The sequence below is a fragment of the Eumetopias jubatus genome, unplaced genomic scaffold (genome assembly GCF_037043125.1).
Source record: "Eumetopias jubatus isolate StellerSeaLion01/CBP00866 unplaced genomic scaffold, mEumJub1_p1.0 scaffold_6, whole genome shotgun sequence".
Lineage (NCBI taxonomy): Eukaryota > Metazoa > Chordata > Mammalia > Carnivora > Otariidae > Eumetopias > Eumetopias jubatus.
The window spans coordinates 20,364,043-20,386,995 of NW_028274812.1; the positions used below are offsets into that span (position 1 = coordinate 20,364,043).

Below are 22,953 nucleotides of genomic sequence, written 5' to 3' on the forward strand. Positions count from 1 at the left end.
TATGGGCCAATTTTTATATTTTCATTAAATTTGTTAATTTCTATTATAATAAAAGTCTTAGGAATCATTAAATATAATAACGTAATGGGTGAATCGGTAGTTATTGTCCTCCTTACTTTTTTTATTCACAGACACAAAAGAAGGCAGACATGCTTCCTGTTATTTATAGAAGAGAAAAAAATGATGGGCATTTACCAGTACCACGTCCTGTTTCTGCAGACTTAGTTGTCAGCTCGGGCAGTTTTTTATTCATGACCTAGGGTTTCAGATTGTTTCACCCTAAACTGTAGTTTAAAAAAAACTTAGACTTTTATGGATTTCTTCCAGTTTTCTTTAGGAATAGTATAATTTTTACTTGCATTCCTGTAATATGTTTTTCTTGTTTTTTCCTTTAGCATCATCCGTGATTACCCAAATGCTGGGCCACAGTTGCTTGGTGGAATCTTAGCAGATGAGATGGGTCTCGGAAAGACAGTGGAGGTTTTGGCTCTGATTCTGACACATACTCGGCAAGATGTCAAACAAGATGCTCTCACTCTTCCTGAGGTAGGAGGAGTACCATAGGCTGAGAAAGCAGGGGACATATGTTCTCAAAAAGCATCATATGGCCAACATTTGCTTGGCACTTAAGCCAACACTCCGTTTACTCAGAGGCTAATGATTTTTACAAGTTATTACTTAACTTCAAGTGGGCACAGAGAATGGGCTGTTTGTGACCTGGCAGGGTTTTGTAAGTGATGTTGGCCAAGTAGGATGGCATTATCCTGTCACCAGGCTTCCTCCTAGTTGGCAGGGAGACTCTTAGGAAAGTACTGTTACTTCCTCAGATGTTTGGTCAGTACTGTAGCCTCCAGATTACCGTTAAATTTTTTTGAGTGATTTTTTTTTTTAATTGTACAAATCACAGATATGTAAATCATAGAATCTAGTAATTAGTACTTGGATTGCTAAATAAATCACACTCTAAGTCCTTGTTCCAAAATACATAATTATGTTTAAAGATACAAATTTTAGAGTTGGGGGGGGAGCAAAACAGCTCCACTGAGGCAGATGCAGCTCATAGCTCATAATTTCCAATAACCAAATCTAAAATCAACACACTAGTTAAGGGTATAATTGATTACCAGTAGGGCCCATTGTGCTCACAACTTTAGTGATAATGTGATCTTCTGATAGGGTCAGGTTTGCAAAGTTAACCTTGTAGATTTGAGTATGGAATAGAAAATATCTATTTCATTGTTAAAAAAAATGAGTTGGAATATATAGCAGTTAACTGTGGTAACTTCTGTATTAGTTCCATCTTTAAACAAGCCTTTAAAAGTTAATTTCAGAAGTTCTACACTTAACATTTAGGTAATTTAAGATAATATGTACGGGCGCCTGGGTGGCTCAGATGGTTAAGCGTCTGCCTTCGGCTCAGGTCATGATGATCCCAGAGTCCTGGGATCTAGTCCCGCATCAGGCTCAGGAGCCTGCTTCTCCCTCTGCCTCTGCCTCTCTCTCTCTCTCTCTCTCTGACTCTCATGAATAAATAAATAAAACATTTAAAAAAAATTAAAAAAAGATAATATGTACAATTTTAAAAAGTGATGGCTAGCAGTAAGCCCTGAGATAAAAAATAAGGTTTGTACGTATGAGTAGCATTTTAGCTCTTTCTCTCATCATTTCTTACAACTTTCTTGCATCTCCTTAATAGAAGGAGGGTTAATTTTAATAAGCAATTCCAGTTACTGAAAGCAAAACACTGTGTGACTACTGAATGTTGTTTATATCAGGGAAAAGTGGTGAATTATTTCATTCCATCACATTATTCTGGAGGAAAAGTAAAAAACCCAGAAACCCAGAATATGGAATTTGAACCAAAAGAAAAAGTTCAGTGCCCCCGTAAGTATGAAATCTCTTAAAGAAAATACGTTTTTACAGTCATCTTTGTTACAGTTCTTATTCCTTATATGGAGCTATCTTGTTACGAATAATTGTTTTCATAGTCGTTTATACTTTGTATAAATGGAGTCAATTACAAGTCATGTTATCTTAACAAAACTAAAGGTTTATTCTTTCAATTGATTGCTTCAGTCCCTTTTAGTCTAGTTAGTTCTTGTGCAGTCTTTTATATTTGAATTTCTTTAGCTTACAGTTTAAACCAGGCTTTAGCTAACTTCAGATTCTGCTAGCAAATGAATGTTTCCCTTACTATGGTAGCATATACATAGATAATTGTGAGAGGTTTTTTAAAATACAATTTTAAATGATAGTAGCCTTGTAAGATTAACAAATTAATGAGTAATTCTTCCTTAAATTATTTCCACTACAGTAATTTATTAATGTGTTGAGATAAATTTTTATTACATATTCTTCAAAATCATGGTATACAGACAACATATCTTCAGTAAATCTGTTTTATTTTTTCTTAACTTAGTTCTCAATGCATATTAAGGTTAATTGCATTCTATTTTTTTAATTTTAATTATTTTGACTGAGTTAGCATATCCTTTTGCATGTAGCTACACGTGTGATGATCCTGACAGCTGTGAAAGAAATGAATGGGAAAAAAGGAGTGTCCATCCTTTCCATCTATAAGTATGTCAGTTCTATATATAGATATGATGTTCAGCGGAACAGGAGTCTTCTGAAACGGATGCTGAAATGTTTAATTTTTGAAGGTCTTGTGAAACAGATCAAAGGCCATGGTTTTTCTGGAACTTTTACATTGGGGAAGAATTACAAGGAAGAGGATATATATGATAAAACAAAAAAGCAGGTAACAACATTTGTTAAGTTGCTGTATGAGATGCATTATGGAAGGCATTGACAGATCCCACTTGATATGGAGGTTCTTAGAGACTGAAGGTAAAAAACAAACCTAGAAAATCACATATGGCTGTGACTTATCTTTTCTACTTCCTGAATATAAGTTTCATCAGAGGAGAAACATTTTGTTTACTAAACCCAGAGAAGAGTGATTGGCACATAGCAAATACTCAATAAATATTTGCTGAGTGAATTGTATTAGTGGGTTAAGCATATTATAAAGTTTAAAATAACTCTAAAGAATATATTTCTCTCTCTCTCACTCAAATAAATAAATAAAATCTTTTAAAAAAAGAATACATTTTTTAAAGAGGAAAAAGTAAAACAACTATTTTCATCATGCTGTTGTCAGCAGTTAAAAAATCTGTTCTATAGTTGTTTGTTTTTTTTTAAGATTTTTTTTTTTATTTGTTAGAGAGGGAACACAAGCAGGGAGAGCGGCAGGCAGAGGGAGAAGCAGGCTCCCTGCTGAGCAAGGAGCCCGATGCAGGACTCGATTCCAGGACCCTGGGATCATGACCTGAGCTGAAGGCAGACACTTACTGACTGAGCCACCCAGGCATTGTTCTACAGTTTAAAAATATCAGATACCTTACATTTGCTTAGCTCTTTATATACATTTTTTTATGTAAATTCTCATTTTTCCCATATTACCATCTTAACGCAATTTTAACATTTTGTTATAAAACTGCTCTTTTGGCGCTATTAATTTCAAACTTGCTTTTTAAAAAAATTAGTTATATAGCTATGCATACATAAATCAGGTAAAGGGGCACTTGGCTGGCTCTGTCAGAACAGCATGTGACTCTTGATCTCGGGGGTCATGAGTTCAGGCCCCACGTTGGGTATAGAGATAACCATAAATAAATAAACGAACTAACTAACTTTAAAAAAATAAATACGGGCCCCTGGGTGGCTCAGTCGGTTAAACGTCTGCCTTCAGCTCAGGTCATGATCTCAGGGTCCTGGGATCGAGCCCCGCATCGGGCACCTAGCTCAGCGGGGAGTCTGCTTTTCCCATTCCCTCTCCCTCTATGATCTTTCTCACTTTCTTTCAAATAAATAAAATCTTTAAAATAAATAGATAGAAGATAGGTAAATAAATTAATCGGGTAAAGACTGATGACAACAAGTCAAACTGTGGGGCTACCAGCTTGTCTACTATAAAAGAAATGGCAGATTAAAAAGTTCATTTTCTGGAATAGGGAGTCTCCCAACATTTTCCCCAGCCAAAGTAGAAGGCTGCAATGAACTACTGTGTTTCTAGTAATCCTTCTGTCACCAGAAAAGGAAAATCTTCAATTAATGCCATTCATTTCATTTTAAGTGTCCCTACTCCTCTGTTCAACCTCACCTCTGACATCACTTCTGGGAAGCTGTTGCTGGCGCCTACCTCCCCGTCACATTCCTGTACCATCTGTTATATATCCCCCTTACACATTCCTGTACCATCATTTCACTTTTTATGTTCTTCCATTTCCAGCAGACCCCCTTGGGGACCAGGAGCTAAATCGTCCTCATATTTCTATCCCCAGCATCTAACACTATGCCTGGCACAAAATTGGCATCCAGTAAATACTTTCAGGAGGGGACACAGAAAGGACAAAGAAGGAATTTATTTGCTAATTGCAGTAACTAGTAGATTAGTTTTCACTTTCTTTAAATTAGTACTTGGTATGTTTATAATGGCCCTAGTTTGTATATTTATGTGTTATAAATATACTAGTCTTTAATTGATTAAGACAAACTATAAATTATAAGAGGTTAATGTCAAAATATTAGTAGCTCCCTATCTTTCTAAGTTTTATTCTCTTCAGATTTTACTTACACAGTAGTAAAGCCTTCCTTTTTAGACCTCCACACTACAGAGGGCAGATTGAAAGCCACTGATCAGGAATGATTTGCCCCTGGGAAAATGATAGCAGAGTGGCGATTGGATTTTTATGGAAAACTCATAAATAAGGTTGGGAATTTAACTTCAGAAATGTAATTATGTTGAAATAAATTAAATAATATTTTTCATAGGCAGTAGGGAGTCCAAGGAAAATTCAGAAAGAATCCAGAAAATCAGGGAGCAAAGACACAGATTCTGAATACTTGCCATCAAACACATCTGATGATGATGATGATGATCCTTACTATTATTACTATAAGGCTCGGAAAAATCGAAGTAAATTCAGGAAAAAGCCTGTTCCATCCACAAAAAAGGGAAAAGGTCAGCCTAACATCAATCTCAATTCACAAGATCACTGTCCAGCTACCAGTGACTCTGGAATTACTGATGTTACCACATCTAAAAGTACATGTGTCTTTGAAGGAAAGCAAGAACATGCAGCAGAGGACCAAGCTGAATCTCTAAACTCTGCTGATGGTGATGTGCCACAGTCTACTGTCGTGAGTCCCTGTAATTCCTCTGATTATCGCTTTGAGTGCATTTGTGGTGAACTTGACCAGGTAGACCGTAAACCTCGTGTTCAGTGCCTGAAATGCCACCTGTGGCAACATGCAAAATGTGTGAATTATGAAGAGAAGAATCTGAAGATTAAACCTTTTTACTGCCCCCACTGCCTTGTTGCGATGGAGCCAGTATCAACCAGAGCAACTCTGATCATCTCGCCCAGTTCCATCTGTCATCAGTGGGTGGATGAAATCAACAGGCATGTGAGGTCATCATCTCTTCGTGTCCTGGTAAGGCAGTTTGGGCTCTTGAAAGGGATAGGAAAATGTCAGTTTTTGCTTCCTTGTGGTAATTTTTAGAATCTTTGTCACTGCTGTTTATCCCAAAAATTAACTTAAATGAGATAATATGAAATCAGAACTTGAAGAGGAAATTGAGAATAAGAAATAAAACAGATTCTGTATTCTTGTCTGACATCAGAAGTTCAGAAGTTAAAGCACTTTCAGTGAAAAGATGTGAAAGCTTTTGAAAAAAATTCATGTAAATGATGAAACAAAAAAGATTTCATATGCACATTTATGCTCTCAGATAGAAATACAGTCCAAAGGCAGCATTGTGTAACAGTAACTACTTGTCTGATCTCTACCCCTCAGCTCCAGAATCAGTCTCTGAAGCCTCAGTTACCTCATCTTTAAAATAAGAATTTACTCATTCAACAAATATTTATTGAGCACCTGTAATGTACTAGGAACTCTGCTAAGTTCTAAAAATAGTACCCCCTCACAGACTTACTGTGAAGGTTAAATGATTTGCTAAAGTGCTGGTACATAGTACATTGTAATTTACTAATGTTAGTATTCTTTTTTTGTAATTGAAGTATAGTTGACATACAATGTTTTATTAATTTCAGGTATATAACAGTGAATCGACAATTCTGTATATTACACTATGCTCACCATGATAAGTGTAGTTACCATCGGTCACCATGCAACGTTATTAGAGTATTATTGACTATTACCTATGCTATACTTTTTATCCCTGGGACCTATTTATCTTGTAACTCGAAGTCTGTATTTCTTAATTCTCTTCACCTGTTTCACCCACCCCCTCAATTCCCACCACTCTGGCAGCCAACAGTTTGTTCTCTGTATTTATACTGTTTTATGTTTGTTTGTTCATTTGGTTTTTTAGGGTTCCACATACAAGTAAAGTATGGGATTTATCTTTCTCTGTCTGACTTACTTCGTTGAGGCTAATACCTCTAGGCCCGAGTTGTCACAAATGGCAAGATCTCATTCTTTTTTATAACTAATATTCCACTGTATATATGTGTATACCACATCTTCAGTTTCTGTCGTCAGTGTCTTAATAGTTTTCAGGTACAGGTTTTTCACCTCCTCGGTTAAATTTATTCCTGATATTTTTTTCTTTTTGGTATAACTATAAATGGGATCATTTTCCTAATTTCTCTTTCTGTTAATTTTTTATTAGTGTGTAGAAGTGCAACAGATTTCTGTATATTAATTTTGTATCCTGCAATTTTACTGAATTCGCTAACTGGTTCTGATAGTTTTTAGGTGGAATCTTCAGGGTTTTTTATATATATACTATTATGTCATCTGATAATAGTGACAGTTATACTTCTTTCTTACGAATTTGGATCAATTTGGGTGCCTTTTATTTCTTTTTCTCATCAGATTGCTACAGCTAGGACTTTCAGTACTATGTTAAATAAAAATAGTAAGAACAGACATCCTTGTCTTGTTCTTGACTCTAGAGGGAAAGCTTTCAGTTTTTAACCATTGAGTACGATGTTAGCTGTGGGTTTGTCATATATGGCCTTAACTATGTTGAGGTATGTTGCCTCCAAACCCATTTTGTTGAGTAATGTTAGTATTCTTCACTCCCTTTGTTCTTCTTTCCTTCTTTCCACACAAATATCATTTAAGGTTTTTGATATTTCTGCTACTATCATAGACATGGAGAGAGAATACACTAATAAGTAAAACATCATCTTTGCCATTGAGGAGCTCTGTTTTGTGGGGTAGATAAACCTTGGTTTGAATCTAGGCTCTGCCAGTTTTGAGCAAGAAACTTCATATTTCTTATGTGTGGGATAGGAGAAGTAACAACTACTAACAAGATTGTTCCTGAAGATAGGAGATAAAGCTCAGCATAGTGTCTGCAACATAAAAGGCATTCAGTAAATTATAGCTCTTACTGTTCTACTTCTTCGTACCTTTGTGCTTTTGCATCTGCCTGCCAACCCTTGCTCAAACCTGGGAGAACAGGTCCTAAATGTTTTTCATGATCCACCTCAAATTTTCACTCCTCTCAATTTACCTTCTCAGTTCCAGCATTGGTCTTTCCACTGTGCTTACCATTTTTACTTCTGTTATATTTCCTTTCACGTTGCTTATGTCATTGGTCTTTCACCCTAAAATGTATCTTCTCTAGGCATGTGTGGAATGTATCTCATAGCATGTTTGGTAGTAAACAAATAGAAAGGGCTCAGTGAGGATATGAAAGAATGAATCTTTTAGTTATTTTTGATGAGCCTTTCTGCAGTAATTGTGTCTGTGCTGATTATTTCCTAGGTATACCAAGGAGTGAAGAAAGATGGTTTTTTACAACCTCATTTTTTGGCAGAACAGGATATAGTTATCATTACTTACGATGTCCTTCGTTCAGAACTAAACTATGTAGATATCCCACACAGCAATAGTGAGGATGGGCGTCGCTTACGGAACCAGAAGCGCTATATGGCCATTCCCAGCCCCCTAGTAGCTGTGGAGTGGTGGAGGATCTGCCTTGATGAAGCCCAGATGGTTGAATGTCCTGCTGTCAAAGTGAGAATTTTTGCAAAATCTTTTGAACACTGGGGAAGAAAAAAGAGGAAAGAGATTGGGGAAGCTGTCCATAAAAAAATTTAGTAATTTAAGTGTAATTGACCCACAGTATTGATATTGGCCAAAAGTTTGCTGTTAAACACACGACATTTGCTTTTTTCTTGTGCCATGAACTACATAACCCTTAGGAATTATTTGGGTACTATGTGAATTATTACTCTATATGCAATGCCTGTGTGTATTTGAATAAGATGGCAGTTTATGTGTGGTGCAGAGGAAAGTAAACTCTGTTTAGGGACTTTTATAAGCATTTCTGCTAAGTGGAAAGCTCATCATGCAGGCCCTCATAGCTTTGGGCTGAAGTTAACTTCGGCAGTTTTTTATCAGAGAGACCATATCATAACAGACCATGCTACTTTAGAGGGAGTATTGATTCAGCCTTTGTTCGTCATATATCTTTATTCCATCTTTGGCCGGTTTGTAACCTGAACTCAATTTATGAGTCTCATCTGTTAATACATTGTTCACATCTGAAGGATGGGGTGGCTTAGGGGATGTGTCAGTCATTTAGGGAGCCTTTTTATTCTACATGAACTTGAACTACCCTTCCTCTTTTGGGGAGGGCACATGGCAGCCTGCTACTAACGAGAGCCGCTGTGCTAGAAGATGACCCATTGATTTTGACGTTCAACTTTGAGTGTGATAACTGTTGAATATGTCTGACCTGAAGCATAGCTTGTCATGGGCTTTTCTTAGGAGTAAACATATTCCTGATTTTCTCTTTTTTTTCTTTTTTATTCCATATTTATCTTTCATTAGGCTGCAGAAATGGCTCAGCGCTTGAGTGGGATTAATCGCTGGTGCATTAGTGGTACTCCAGTGCAGAGAGGTTTGGAGGGTAATGTGTGCTTTCCTCACATTTTGCATGTATTTGAAAAGCTTGCTTTTCTGAAGAACAAGTATGTTTTACCTTTGTTGAAATCCTTACTTAAGTGATTGTACAATATATTTGTATTTCACTCCTAGTGGATTCAAGCATTTGTCTATTTAAATGGGATTAGGTGGTTTTTGTTTTTATTTATGAGGACAGATAACACCGTGAGTAGTCCCATAGCCCTAAGTCCAACAGTCATTGTGCCCTCCTCAGCGGTGGAGATGCAGGCCTCAGTTGAACTCAGAGTTCCAAAGTGGTAGGTAGAAAACAGAGAACCTAATAAAGAGAGGGAAAAGGAATTAATTTCAATTGGCTGTATCTATAAAAATAAAGATCATAATTTTCATTGGCTGATCCATAAATAGTGGGATCACAATTTTATTAATTATAAAAGTTATGGGGCGCCTGGGTGGCTCGGTCATTGGGTGTCTGCCTTCGGCTCAGGTCATGGTCCCAGGGTCCTGGGATCGAGCCCCGCATCGGGCTCCCTGCTCCGCAGGAAGCCTGCTTCTCCTTCTCCCACTCCCCCTGCTTGTGTTCCCTCTCTCGCTGTCAAATAAATAAATAAAATCTTTTAAAAAAATTATAAAAGTTATAAAGTATTCATAGCTTTATAATATCACTCCTTATGCTTACACTATCATTCCTTCAGCTGTTCCTCTTGGACATTTATATTGTGTCGAGTTCTCCCCACTCCCACACATGCATTATAACTCATGCTTCTACATTCATCTCACTCATATTACTTATTTTTCTAAAGAGCAGACACTGCATTTTTAGAAATTTTATTCACGTTGTGAATATTTAAAACTAAAAGTTTTATTAAATGTTTTACATAATAAATTTTCAGAAAAGCAGTCATTAAAATGTAATTATAAAATGTAGATAGTCTCGAAGTCTTGAACAAATGTTCATCCTTAAAACTTTTCTTTAAAACTGAAAATTCAGGCTTTCGTACATTGTTTTCAGTAGGATAACATCACTTTTTTTAAAATAAAAATATCAGTGTTCATTACTATGATCTGAAAACAATTTTTGATGATTATTTTTAGGGACAAAATGTTTTCTAGGAAGATTTTAAGTATGTATTTAAATATTTGTATAATTTTAGTAAATTACATTAAGATACCTATTTATATGATAATATCAGGCTAATTAAAAGGCCAAATTTAGTGGTCTGCTATTACATTTGGAAATTGCCCAAATTATAGATGTTTAGTTGTCAATAAGATCTCATTAGACTCAAACATTAGCTGAGAGGGTATACAAGAAAAAGAAAATGACTATCAGAGTTACGTTTTTCTAATTTTAACATTGAAAGAATATGAACAGTAATTCCTCAGTTTCCTGGGTAGGTTATTTTGGATATGTAAGGTGTTGGCAGGTGTTTAAGCACTTATCACCATTTAACAAATTCTTGAATATTTTTTTTAATTCCAGTATAATTATCATCTAGTGTTACATTAGTTTTCGGTGTACAGTATAGTGATTGAGCAGTTATATATGTATACATTACTCAGTGCTCATCATAGTAAGGGTACTCTTAATCCCCTTCACCATTTCACCCATCCCTGCACCCACCTCCCCTCTGGTTACCATCAGTTTGTTCTCTGTATTTAAGAGTCCATTTTGTTGTCTTTTTTTTTAATTTGTTCATTTTTCATTGTTTTGTTTCCTAAATTCCACATATGAGTGAAATTCTATAGTATTTATCTTTTTCTGACTGACTTATTTCACTTAGCATTGTATACCCTCTAGGTCCATTCATGTTGTTGCATATGGCAAGATTTCATTCCCTTTTTTATGACTTAGTAATATTCCATTGTGTATACATACACATACATACACACCACATCTTCTTTATCTATTCACCTGTCAGTGGACAGCTGCAGTAGTGCTGCAATAAATATAGGGATACATATGTCTTTTTGAATTAGTGTTTTTGTTTTCTTTGGGTAATTACCCAGTAGTGGAATTACTGGATCATACGATAATTCTGTTTTTCATTTTTTTTTGAGGAACTTCCATACTGTTTTCCACAACGGCTGCACCAGTTTGCATTCCTAACAACAGTACACAAGATTTTCTTTTTCTCTGCATCCTTGCCAACATTGGTTGTTTCCTGTGTTTTTTATCTTAGCCATTCTGACAGGTGTGAGGTGATATCTCATTGTGGTTTTGATTTGCATTTCCCTGATGATAAGTGATGTTGAGCATCTTTTCATGTTTCTGTTTGCCATCTGTATGGCTTCTTTGGAGAATGTCTGTATAGCTTTATTTTTTTTTATTTTAAAGATTTTATTTATTCATGAGAGACACAGAGAGAGAGAGAGAGAGAGAGAGAGGCAGAGGGAGAAGCAGTCTCCCAAGGAGCAGGGAGCCCGATGCGGGACACAATCCCAGGACCCTGGGATCATGACCTGAGCCGAAGGTAGACGCTTAACCGTCTGAGCCACCCAGGCACCCTGTATAGTTTTATTGAGGTATAAATGACACATAATAAAACTGTAAATATTTAAAATATAAAATTTATAAACTTTTGACATACATATATACCCATGAATCTATTTACACAGTTATGATGATCAGCCCCAAAAGTTTCCTTAAGCCCAAGTTACTTGAAAAAGAACTTTTCTAAAACTTTCTGGAAGTAGTTTCTTTTCTCTTTGCTTCCATAATTCTCTGATGTCTTTATGATTCTTCATTGTATCTCTTCTTTTTGTAGTTGTTGTGGTAGAAATTTTAGCCTGCCAGGACTTACTATGTTATAGTTGAAAGTGGAAACCTCACTTGTTTTCTTTTGATGTTAGAACAGGGTTTCTCAACCTGGGCCCTGTTGACATTTGGGGTTGGATAGTTTTTTTGTTGGGACCTGTCCTATGCATCTTAGGATATTTAGCTTCCACCCACTAGATGGCAGTAACACTCCTGAAATTGTGACACCTACAAATGCTTTTTAGATATTGCCAAATATCCCCTCCGGGGCAAAATTGTACTGCTCCACAACAACCAGGTTGACCACATATTGAGTTGTGTGTCCATAAAGAAATTACATAAACATTCACATTTTTATTTTCCCTAATTTGTAAAGTAAGATGTTTTAAGATTAATTATAATAAAGTATACAAAGCATTTAGCACAGTACCTGCCAGGTATTAAATATTCAATAAATGGTAACTGCTTTCACTGCTGCTTTTGTTGTTGTTATTATTCACTTATATATTCATGTATTCATTTTAGCTTCTTTGGAAGTGTTGATTCTAAATTACTTAAGTACTTTGTGGTGCATTTATTGGTTCATTTATTCTTTGTAAAGTATAATAGCAAAAAATAGACAAGGTCTCTGACCTTCTTGAGCTTACAGCTTAAAGGGGAAGATGTATTTATTAAGTATTTATTAAGTACTTAGACAAATATAAGATTGCAGTCAAGATGACTTTAATGTATGAAATAATTATAAAATTCAAACTATAATAGGCTTCGGAAAAGATGTCTGGTTCTGTAATATCACCTAATAGGGATACAGAAGGAAGTGATGGCTGAGCCAGGATCTGAAATATTAATATGAGCTAGGTAAAGAGGGATTCTTAACGAAGAATTCTCTGGTGTTAAGGGAGTAAAATATAGATGATCAGGCAGGAGGAGAACAGAAGGAAATCAGTGTGGCTATAATACAGAGAGCTAGGGAAAACACAGTAGGTTGAGAGACTGAATAGATGGATGTAGACCAGACCATGGAGAATTCTGTAGGCCATGATAAAGAATTTCATTTGTTTTCTTACGAATAGTAGGAGCTATTGAAAGGATTTAAACAGAGTGGTTGGGGATCATCTCAGTTGGCTACAATAAGTGATCTAGATAAGTGAAGTTTGCACTGTGGATTCGAAATAGGACTGTCCTGAAGAAATGGAAAAAAGCGGATAAGAAAAAAATAATGCTTAACAGTGATCAGGAGATGCTAGGACTTCTGACTTGCATCCATGGACAGTGACAGTATTTACCAATGAATAGCACTAGAAGAGAAGCATGTTTGGGCAAAGAGATTATGAATTTGATTTTGGCAAGTTGAGTTTGAAGCACCTTTGGGACCTCAAAGAAGAGGTAGCACATAGGCAGCTGGATTGATTTGAACAGAAATATGTATATAATATATCCGTCGATATCTGCATATAGGCTGTATGTCTTTCAGATGTTAACTAACTCTCAGAAGTCATCAAAGTAACTTAATTCAACCTAAATATTTGTTGGGTATATTCAGAATAAATGCATGGCCTTTTTGTAAAAACAATTTTCATGGTTTCTAAAGAGAATACAGCCAAATGTGAACATGTTTAACAATATAGAAAAATATAAAGAAAATTATACTCAACCATAATCTTCATTTGAAGATATAACCACTATTCCATTCTTTTTTATATAAATATATATATATATCCTCAAACTACATCATTTTATATTCTTTTTCTCATTGTATCCTAAGCAGTTTTCTGTGTTTTAAAAATTCATCATAAATATGAAAACCACGTAGGGTGTAGTGTTAAGTGAGCAGAAAATGGCATATAAAATTGTGCCCAATCATGAAATATATAAGAAGTACCATGCAGTAAATCTAACAAACATAAGACCTGCTGGATCAGAAAAAGAAAGCTTTTGTCTTACTGAGAATACTACATAATTTATTTTATTCCTTTATTTGAGTCATTTTTCTTCTGTTTGTTGTTGCTATGAATATCACCATGTGGGTTAGTCTTGTCTCTATTTTTTATCATTGTTTTAGGTTTTATTTCCCCAAAGTAGAATAATTAGACCAAAAAGTGTAGTGAGTATTGGATCAGTGAATGTTCTTCTTATCACCTATGTCATTCAAACTTATTTTAAAATCCAGCAAGTCTTGCATCCAGTAGTTCCAGCGTCTGACTTTTCTTATGTATTTCTTGATCAGGCTCACACAAGTGAGTCATTTTCTAGTTCCCACTTCCGACGGAAATTCCAGACTTTTGAATTAAGTTTGTGTAATGGTTTCACATTTTAGCTACTAGCACAAAATCTAGATGAAAATAAATACCCAAGAAATGTGGAATTAACTTTCAGATGCAAGAGTCTATACAATCTTCATTTTAATTCATGGAAAATACTGTGTACTGTATAATGTCTGTTAAAGTGGCTATTCAAAACAGTAATGAGGAAATATAGAAACAGTTTTCAATGTGCTTTTTTCTTGTTTTCTTCTCAGATCTTTTTGGGTTGGTGGTCTTTCTTGGTATTGAACCTTACTGTGTCAAACACTGGTGGGTTCGACTTCTTTATCGCCCTTACTGCAAGAAGAATCCTCAGCTCCTCTACAGCTTTATTGCCAAGATACTATGGAGGTCTGCAAAGAAAGATGTGATTGACCAAGTCAGTAGGATTAAGTTTTTACTGATTACGGAGATTACAAGAGAAGAGAAGCAAGAGTTGGGATGGAAAGTTAAATATTCAGGTGAAATCATTTTTTTCTTGTCCCTGCAGATCCAGATACCCCCTCAGACAGAAGAAATCCACTGGCTTCACTTTTCTCCAGTGGAAAGACATTTCTATCACCGTCAGCATGAAGTGTGCTGCCAGGATGCTGTAGTAAAACTCAGGAAGATTTCTGACTGGGCGCTGAAGCTCAGCAGCCTGGACAGAAGGACTGTTACCTCCATCCTGTATCCATTGCTGAGGCTCAGGCAGGCCTGCTGCCACCCACAGGCTGTTCGTGGGGAATTCTTGCCACTCCAGAAAAGGTTTTATTATCAGTTTCCTTATACTGCAATTGATAATATAGTAGTGATGGTATTTAAGCTATTAGCCCACAGTTTCATTCAGGGTGTTATAACAGAGTTGTCAGTTATTTTTAGTAATGTGGTTTTTCTTTGGTGTGGGGCCCCATTTATGAAAAAGAGTCACATTATCAAAATTATTTTCATGGTTTTGGACATTTAAAGTTAGGACTATTTTGGGCTTTTGTTGTTTTGTTCTGGGTTTTTTTGCTACACTGCAGGCTTTTGTTCTTATTATATTTTTTGGTTCCCACATCAGGGAATTAGGTGAGTTAGATTACTATTACATATTTTCTTTGTAATTGTGCTAAGTCTGTATTTCATCCTAATATATTAAGGTATTTATGTCCACAGAAGTCTGTTATCCCAGAAAGTTTTCATTCATCAGACTGTGACTCAGCAACTGGCCTTTTTTTTTAGCACCTGGTATTAAAAAGACGAGGTATTATTAAAAAATATGAAGAGGAATTATATTTTTGTCTTTGCCCTTACACAGTTTGTGGACAACTAAAGGAGATGACAGAGATTATAAATTTCTATAATGTAAGGCAAAACATATTTCATAAGAGGTACATATAAATGGCTACGGACAGTTAGAATGTGGAAATAATTTCTATATAAATGATTCATGTTAGCCTTTTGGTGGAAATGGCATTTGATCTGATCCTTGAAGAATCATCTTTTTTTGTTTTTACAGATAAAAAGAAATTAAGGCTCATGGAGATTAATTAAATTATAATGCTAGGGATTCAGACTTAATCTTACCTTCTGAAACCCATACTGTTTCAAATATATCATGTTGTACCTTGTATTTTAGGAAGATTTTTCTAGTTCCCTTCTCTATTGAGATACACTGGGAAAAAGGACAGTGATGGGATCAGATAGAAGAATATTTGCTAAAATATTAAGAGGTAATTGAATTAAAAGTGATAGTGGTAAAAATGAAGGTGAAGAGAAAGATCCTGAAGATTCACAAAGACTCTCTAAGGGTACTCTTGATATTATGTGATGAAATACTCTCACCCATAGGATTTTCTTTTCAGTTCTGAACAATCTGCTTTTTCTTTTAGCACTATGACAATGGAAGAGCTGCTGACATCTCTGCAGAAGAAATGTGGAACTGAATGTGAAGAAGCACATCGGCAACTAGTTTGTGCTCTCAATGGCTTAGCAGGCATCCACATCATTAAAGGTAGAAGGTGATTGCTTTGTTATCTCTGATTCTTCTGAATATTTAATGAGACAGATTACTTATAGTAGAAATCAAAATCCCCTGAAGAAAGACATTCTCACACACTATTGATCTTAATTTAGATAGGTTCGACCATATGGAGAGCACTTAGGCTGAACATTTGAAAAACCCTTCAAAGTTCATATATGCTTTCACCAAACCCTTCCACCACTTTAGAAGTTTGTTATTGTTGTTGTTTAGGGAAGGTAGGTTCTGAACAAAAATTTGGCAATAAATTATTAACCTTAGTCTATAGTAGTGAACAACTGAAAACAAGCAAAATATCTAGGAATAGAAGAATGGTTAAATTTTGACACATTTAGGGGATCTTAGTCATCAATTTACAAAATAATATTGTTCGTAAATTCATTCTTTCAATACATATTAGAGTGTCTGCTCTGCACCAGCTATGATCTCAGTATTAAAGTACAGTAAAGCTGAGTAAGGTCTTTGATCTTGTGGACCTTAAGTTCTTAACAAGGAGAGATAGACAAATATACATTGTGTATGGTTATAGTTATACTGTTACACATTATGCACAGAATTTAAGCATGTTAAAAGAGAATCTTATATTTCATGGAAAAATGTTTAATTGGTATTTCTTATCTCTCAGGGGTTACCATTTTTTATTACCTAATGTCTACTGTCTGACAGTCTATTGTTTCAACAGAAAGGAGGGCAAATTCATATTCCCTGTTATTTTGTCATGGCCAAAAGCAGAAGTTATTTAACTAGCTCTTTTTTAATGAGCACCATTTAGTAAACCCCTTTGCATAAAAATATGAGAATCATCAGGCTGTATTTTGTAGGTTCGAGAGTAAAAACTAAACATGTTAAGTAGAGACATTGAAACATAAATTTAGACTTCTAAAGATGCAAATTTCAGTGTTTGCTACGGAAAATACACTTAATAAATAGTAGATTAGACACTGTAGGAAAAAAATCATTAAAATTAAAGAATAAAGTAGCAATAGAAGCTATTCATCATGAAAAACAGACTACAGACTGAAAAATTTGAAAAGAGCATGAGTGAGATTTTAGGTAACCTTAAGTAGTATATAAATGTACTGAAGTCTGTGAAGAAAAGAAATATGAAGAAATACAAAGCTATATTATGAAAATGTATATTATATACGAAGTTATAACTTGAAAATGTCAAGTATAGAACAGTAATAGCACAATATCTGGGAGAACACGTGGATATATAATGTAAACTTTTTTATACTATATATATATAAAGTGGCATAATATCATGACAGTAAAGTGACAAATCAGTAGACTGTTATATCCCCTAAAACAACTACTGAAAACACAACAAAAAGTTAGAGGTAATAATCTAAAAGATGAGATAAAAAGTAATGAAAAATTCTTAATCTAAAAAAAGAAAAAAGTGAAACAGAACAGATGAGACAAATATAAAACAAACAGCAAGATAATAGATGTAAACCCAAGCATATCAGTGGTCACATTAAATGCAATGGTCTAAATGCCCCTTTAGGCAGAGATTTTCAAAACGGATTTTAAGAAAAGTAATATCTGATAATACACTATGTACAAGAAACCTTCTTTTTATTTAAAGATGCAAATGTAAGAGGATAAAAAAGGATATGCCCTATTAACACTAACCAAAAGAAAGCTGGAGTGACTCTATTATCACCAGGGAAGAATATTACCAAGGATACAGTGTTATTCTATCACAGGAAAATAATCCTAAATGTTTATGCACCTAAAACCAAGGCCTCAAAATAAAACACAAACTGATAGAACTACAATGAGAAATAGGCAAATCTACAATTATAGTCAGAGATTTCAACATCCCGCTTCCAATTATTGACAGAACAAGAAGACAGAAAATAGAGGCATGGAAAACTCAACACTGACAACCAATTGACATAGTCAGTAGTTATAGGACACTTTACCCCACCAAAGAATACACATTCTTTTCAAGTGCACATGGAATGTTTACCAAGACAGAGCATGTTCTGGGCTGTAAAACAATTCAGTAAATTTAAAAGGATGCAAGTCTTAAAAAGTACATTCTCTGACTACAGTGGAATTAAATTAGATGCCAAACAAAAATAACTGCAAAGTCCCCAAATATTTTGAAACTAATTAAAATAATTCTAAGTAATCTTTAGGTTAAAGAATAAATCAGAAGGGAAACTGGCAAGTATTTTGAAGTGAATTAAAATGAAAATAACATTAAGAGTTGTAGAGTCTTGATCAGTAATTAAAGGGAAACTGATAGGACTGAACACCAACTTAGAAAAAAGTTGTAAATCATTGACATCAGCTGACACCTTAAGAAACTAAAAAAAGAAAGCAAATTAAATACCATGTCAGCAAAAGACAGAAAATAATAAAGATCAATGCAGGAATCAATTAAAAGGAAAACAAAACCAGTAGAGAGAAACAATGAAATCAAAAGCTGATTCTTTGAGAAGATCAATAGAAAGTTATAAACCTCTAGTCAAACTGCTTAGGGAAAAAGAAAAGACACAGATTACTATTATCAGGAATCAATAATGAACAAAGCTGTAATCATCAAGACAGTATGGTACTGGCACAAAAACACACATAGATCAAGGGAACAGAATAGAGAGCCCAGAAATGGACTCTCAACTCTGTGGTCAACTAATCTTTGACAAAGCAGGAAAGAATGTCCAGTGGAAAAAAGACAGTCTCTTCAACAAATGGTGTTGGCAAAATTGGACAGCCACATGCAGAAGAATGAAACTGGACCATTTCCTTACACCATACACAAAAATAGACTCAAAATGGATGAAAGACCTAAATGTGACCCAGGAGTCCATCAAAATCCTAAAGGAGAACACAGGCAGCAACTTCTTCGACCCCAGCCGCAGCAGCTTCTTCCTGGAAACATCACCAAAGGCAAGGGAAGCAAGGGCAAAAATGAACTCTTGGGACTTCATCAAGATAAAAAGCTTTTGCACAGCAAAGGAAACAGTCCACAAAACCAAAAGACAACCGACAGAATGGGAGAAGATATTTGCAAATGACATATCAGATAAAGGGCTAGTATCCAAAATCTATAAAGAACTTCTTAAACTCAACACCCAAAGAACAAATGATCCAATCAAGAAATGGGCAGAAGACATGAACAGACATTTTTCCAAAGAAGACATCCAAATGGCTAACAGACACAGGAAAAAGTGCTCAACATCACTCGGCATCAGGGAAATCCAAATCAAAACCTCAATGAGATACCACCTCACACCAGTCAGAATGGCTAAAATTAACAAGTCAGGAAACGACAGATGTTGGCGGGGATGCGGAGAAAGGGGAACCCTCCTACACTGTTGGTGGGAATGCAAGCTGGTGCAGCCACTCTGGAAAACAGTATGGAGGTTCCTCAAAAAGTTGAAAACAGAGCTACCATACAACCAGCAATTGCACTACCAGGTATTTACCCCAAAGATACAAATGTAGGGATCCAAAGGGGTATGTGCACCCTGATGTTATAGCAGCAATAAATAAAATAGCAGCAATGTCCACAGTAGCCAAACTGTGGAAAGATCCAAGATGTCCATCGACAGATGAATGAATAAAGAAGATGTGGTATATATATATATATATATACATATATATATATATATACACACACACACACAATAGAATATTATGCAGCCATCAAAAGGAATGAAATCTTGCCATTTGCAATGACGTGGATGGAACTGGAGGGTATTATGCTGAGCAAAATAAGTCAGAGAAAGACGTATCATATGACCTCACTGATATGAGGAATTCTTAATCTCAGGAAACAAATGGAGGGCTGCTGGAGTGGTGGGGGGTGGGAGGGATGGGGTGGCTGGGTGATAAACATTGGGGAGGGTATGTGCTATGGTGAGCACTGTGAATTGTGTAAGACTGTTGAATCACAGACCTGTACCTCTGAAACAAATAATACATTATATGTTAAGGAAAAAAAAAAAAAAAAGAAAGGGGAAGAATGAAGGGGGGGAAATCGGAGGGGGAGACGAACCATGAGAGACTATGGACTCTGAGAAACAAACTGAGGGTTCTAGAGGGGAGTGGGGTGGGGGGATGGGTTAGCCTGGTGGTGGTTATTGAGAGAGGTGACATCACTACAGAGTGTACAGATATTTAAAAGATCATAAAAGAGTATTATGAACAACTGTATGCCAGAAATTTGACAACTTAAATAGACAAATCCTTTAGAAGATACAAACTACCAAAGCTCACTCAGAAAGGCAAACTGCCAAAACTGACTGAAAAAGAAATAGATAACCTGCATAGCCCTGTATCTAGTCAAGAAATTAATTTTATTGTTAAAAAAACTTACCACAAAATTCTAGGCCCAGATGACTTCCTTGGTGAATTCTACCAAACATTTAAGGAAGAAATATCAAATCTATATAAACTCTTCCAGAAAATTAGAAAGGAAAGAATAATTCCCAACTTATTTTGAGGCAGTATTATCCTAATTATGAAACCATAGACCAATATCACTCAAGAACATAGATGCAAAATTTTTAAAAAATTTTAAGAAAATGAATCCAAATATATAAAAATAATAATACTTTATGACCAAGTGGAATTTATTCTGGAAATGCAGGGTTGGTTTAATATTCAAAAATTAATTAATATGATTCAGCAAATCAACAACTAAGAAGGAAAAACCTTGCAAACATCTCAATAAATGTAGGAAAAGTATTTGACAAAATTCATCATCCATTCCTGATAAAAACTTTTCAGAAATCTAGGTATCAAAGACAACTTTCTCACTTTGATAAAAGACATCTATAAAGAATGTATAGCTAATGCTATACTTAATGGTTGAAAACTGAATGTTTTCTAAGATCATCAACAATGAAGATTCTCTTCACCTGAATTCTCTCCAGTGCTGTTAAGACAATTAAAAGAAATAAAAGTTACCAGTTTGAATAGGAAGAAAAGTAAAAGTGTCTTTATTTGCTGCACTATGATTGTCCATGTAGGAAAACTACTAAAACTAATAAGTGAGTTCTGAAAAGTTGCATTATACAAGAAGAGTATATAAAAATTTATTTTATTCTTATATGCTAGAAATGAATGATTAGAAATTATGACAATACCATTCATAAAATCAAAAGAAATAGGAAGTACTTAAGCATCAACTTGAAAAGAGATTTGTAAGACGTTTACAAACGTCACAGAAACATTGAAAATTACAGACATTGCTGAAATTAAAGAACACCTACTTACACCCTGTTCATGGATCAGAAAACTCATTATTAACATGCTGATTCATCCTGAATTGATATATAGTTAATGCAATCAAAATTTTCCGGTCAAAATTTCAGCAGGCTATTTTATAGCAGTTGACAAGTTGATTCTGAAATTCACCTAGAATAGCCAAAACAATTTTGGAAAAGAATAGAACAATTGGAAGATATACACTACCTGAATCAAGACTTATTCTAAAGCAGCAATAATGAAGACAGTGTGACATAGGCATAAAGATAGGCAAGTAGACCAATGGACCAGAATAGAATCCAGAAAGAGTCCCACTTTCTTATTCATGTTCATTTGATTTTTCAGCAAAGATGCAAAAGTATTTCAGTGGAGAAAAGTTAGTATTTTCAGTAAATGGTGCTGGAACAATTAGATATCCATATTCAAAAAATAAAATTTCAACATTGCACCATATAAAAAATTCATAATATAGAGAATATTAAACCAAAATTAAAACCTAAAACTATAAAACTTATAGAAAAACGCAAAGGATAAAAAAAAATTTTTGATTTGGGATAGGTAAAGATTTAGAGATGACACCAGAAGCACAGTCCATAAAAAAACTGATACATTTGACTTCATCAAAATTAATAACCTCTGTTTCTCAAAAGGCATTCTTAAGAAAATAAAAAGATAAGGCATTGAATAGGGAAAATACTTGCAAATCCTATCTCTGAGAAAGGATTTGCATTCAGAATATGAAAAGAACTATTAAAAACCAAAAATAGGAAAACAATGCAAGGAAAATAGGCAGAATGTTTGGACAGAGTTCAATCAATATATAGAGATGCCAAAAAGCATATGAAAAGAAAGATATTCATCATCATTAGTCATTAAGTATATGTACATTCAAACCACATCCCTATATGCCTTTATTGAATGGCTTAAATTAAACAGATTAAATTTTGGCAAGGATATAGAAACAACTGGAATTCTCATTCATACACTGATACTGAGAGTATAAAATTGTACAGCCATCCTTCTCTTACTTCCTTTACTCATTAGCTTCATTTCCATGACCTCAGCTTACTTTTATAATAAACTTGCAGTGAGCTCAGTGCCTCTATTTTTATTTTAGAATTACTCATTCTTTGCAGAAATTTATTCTAATTTTTTATGATAACTTTCTGGCTATCTGAACTAAACTTATTTTTTTGCAACTTTAATGAATCATTGAATACTCTGTTCAAGAGAGTCTATTACTATTCATCTGTTACTGCATTTGTGATATAATAAGATTGAATAGTTTTATAGCTTTTATACCATAGTGACTTTTAAGAGCTTTCTTGTACGTAATTACTGATGTAATTACGAAATTACTGATGTCAATGTGCCCTTTTATAAAATCTACCTTTAAAACCTTCTTTAATAGCTTTGGTTTAGATAACTTGATTTTAGTCTCTTCAAAACTTCAAAACTAAGTAGAACATAGTTCTTAAAATCATTTAAGTATTTCATAATGGTGAAGTAATGTACAGTTTTAAGCACTTTTATAACTTAGTATATATAAATGCTTCTTTATTTCTACATTCCTCACAAAATTTGTGTATTTAACTCTTCATTATATTGTTAGAACTAGAAAGGCATTTTGTGATAAATTCCAATTCTTTTGACCTTCCCACAAAGACTATTAATCCATTCTACTTGAGTACACGGTCATGGAGAGAATTTGC

At 34.7% G+C, this 22,953-nt stretch overlaps 1 protein-coding gene across 7 annotated transcripts in view; it reads left to right on the forward strand.

Moving 5' to 3' along the window:
• Window positions 1-22,953, forward strand: part of SHPRH (SNF2 histone linker PHD RING helicase) — an 89,737-nt gene that overhangs the window by 13,800 nt on the left and 52,984 nt on the right. For 6 of the 7 annotated variants that reach the window (XM_088023850.1, XM_028103269.2, XM_028103271.2 and 3 more), the window contains exons 6-14: window positions 396-546; window positions 1,776-1,884; window positions 2,505-2,761; window positions 4,837-5,499; window positions 7,807-8,058; window positions 8,878-8,956; window positions 14,226-14,389; window positions 14,501-14,757; window positions 15,864-15,985. In XM_088023850.1, the coding sequence (XP_087879976.1) occupies window positions 396-546; window positions 1,776-1,884; window positions 2,505-2,761; window positions 4,837-5,499; window positions 7,807-8,058; window positions 8,878-8,956; window positions 14,226-14,389; window positions 14,501-14,757; window positions 15,864-15,985 (2,054 nt within the window). Of the gene's footprint in view, window positions 1-395; window positions 547-1,775; window positions 1,885-2,504; window positions 2,762-4,836; window positions 5,500-7,806; window positions 8,059-8,877; window positions 8,957-14,225; window positions 14,390-14,500; window positions 14,758-15,863; window positions 15,986-22,953 lie in introns of those variants that run through there. The other variant, XM_088023851.1, reaches the window with a different exon arrangement.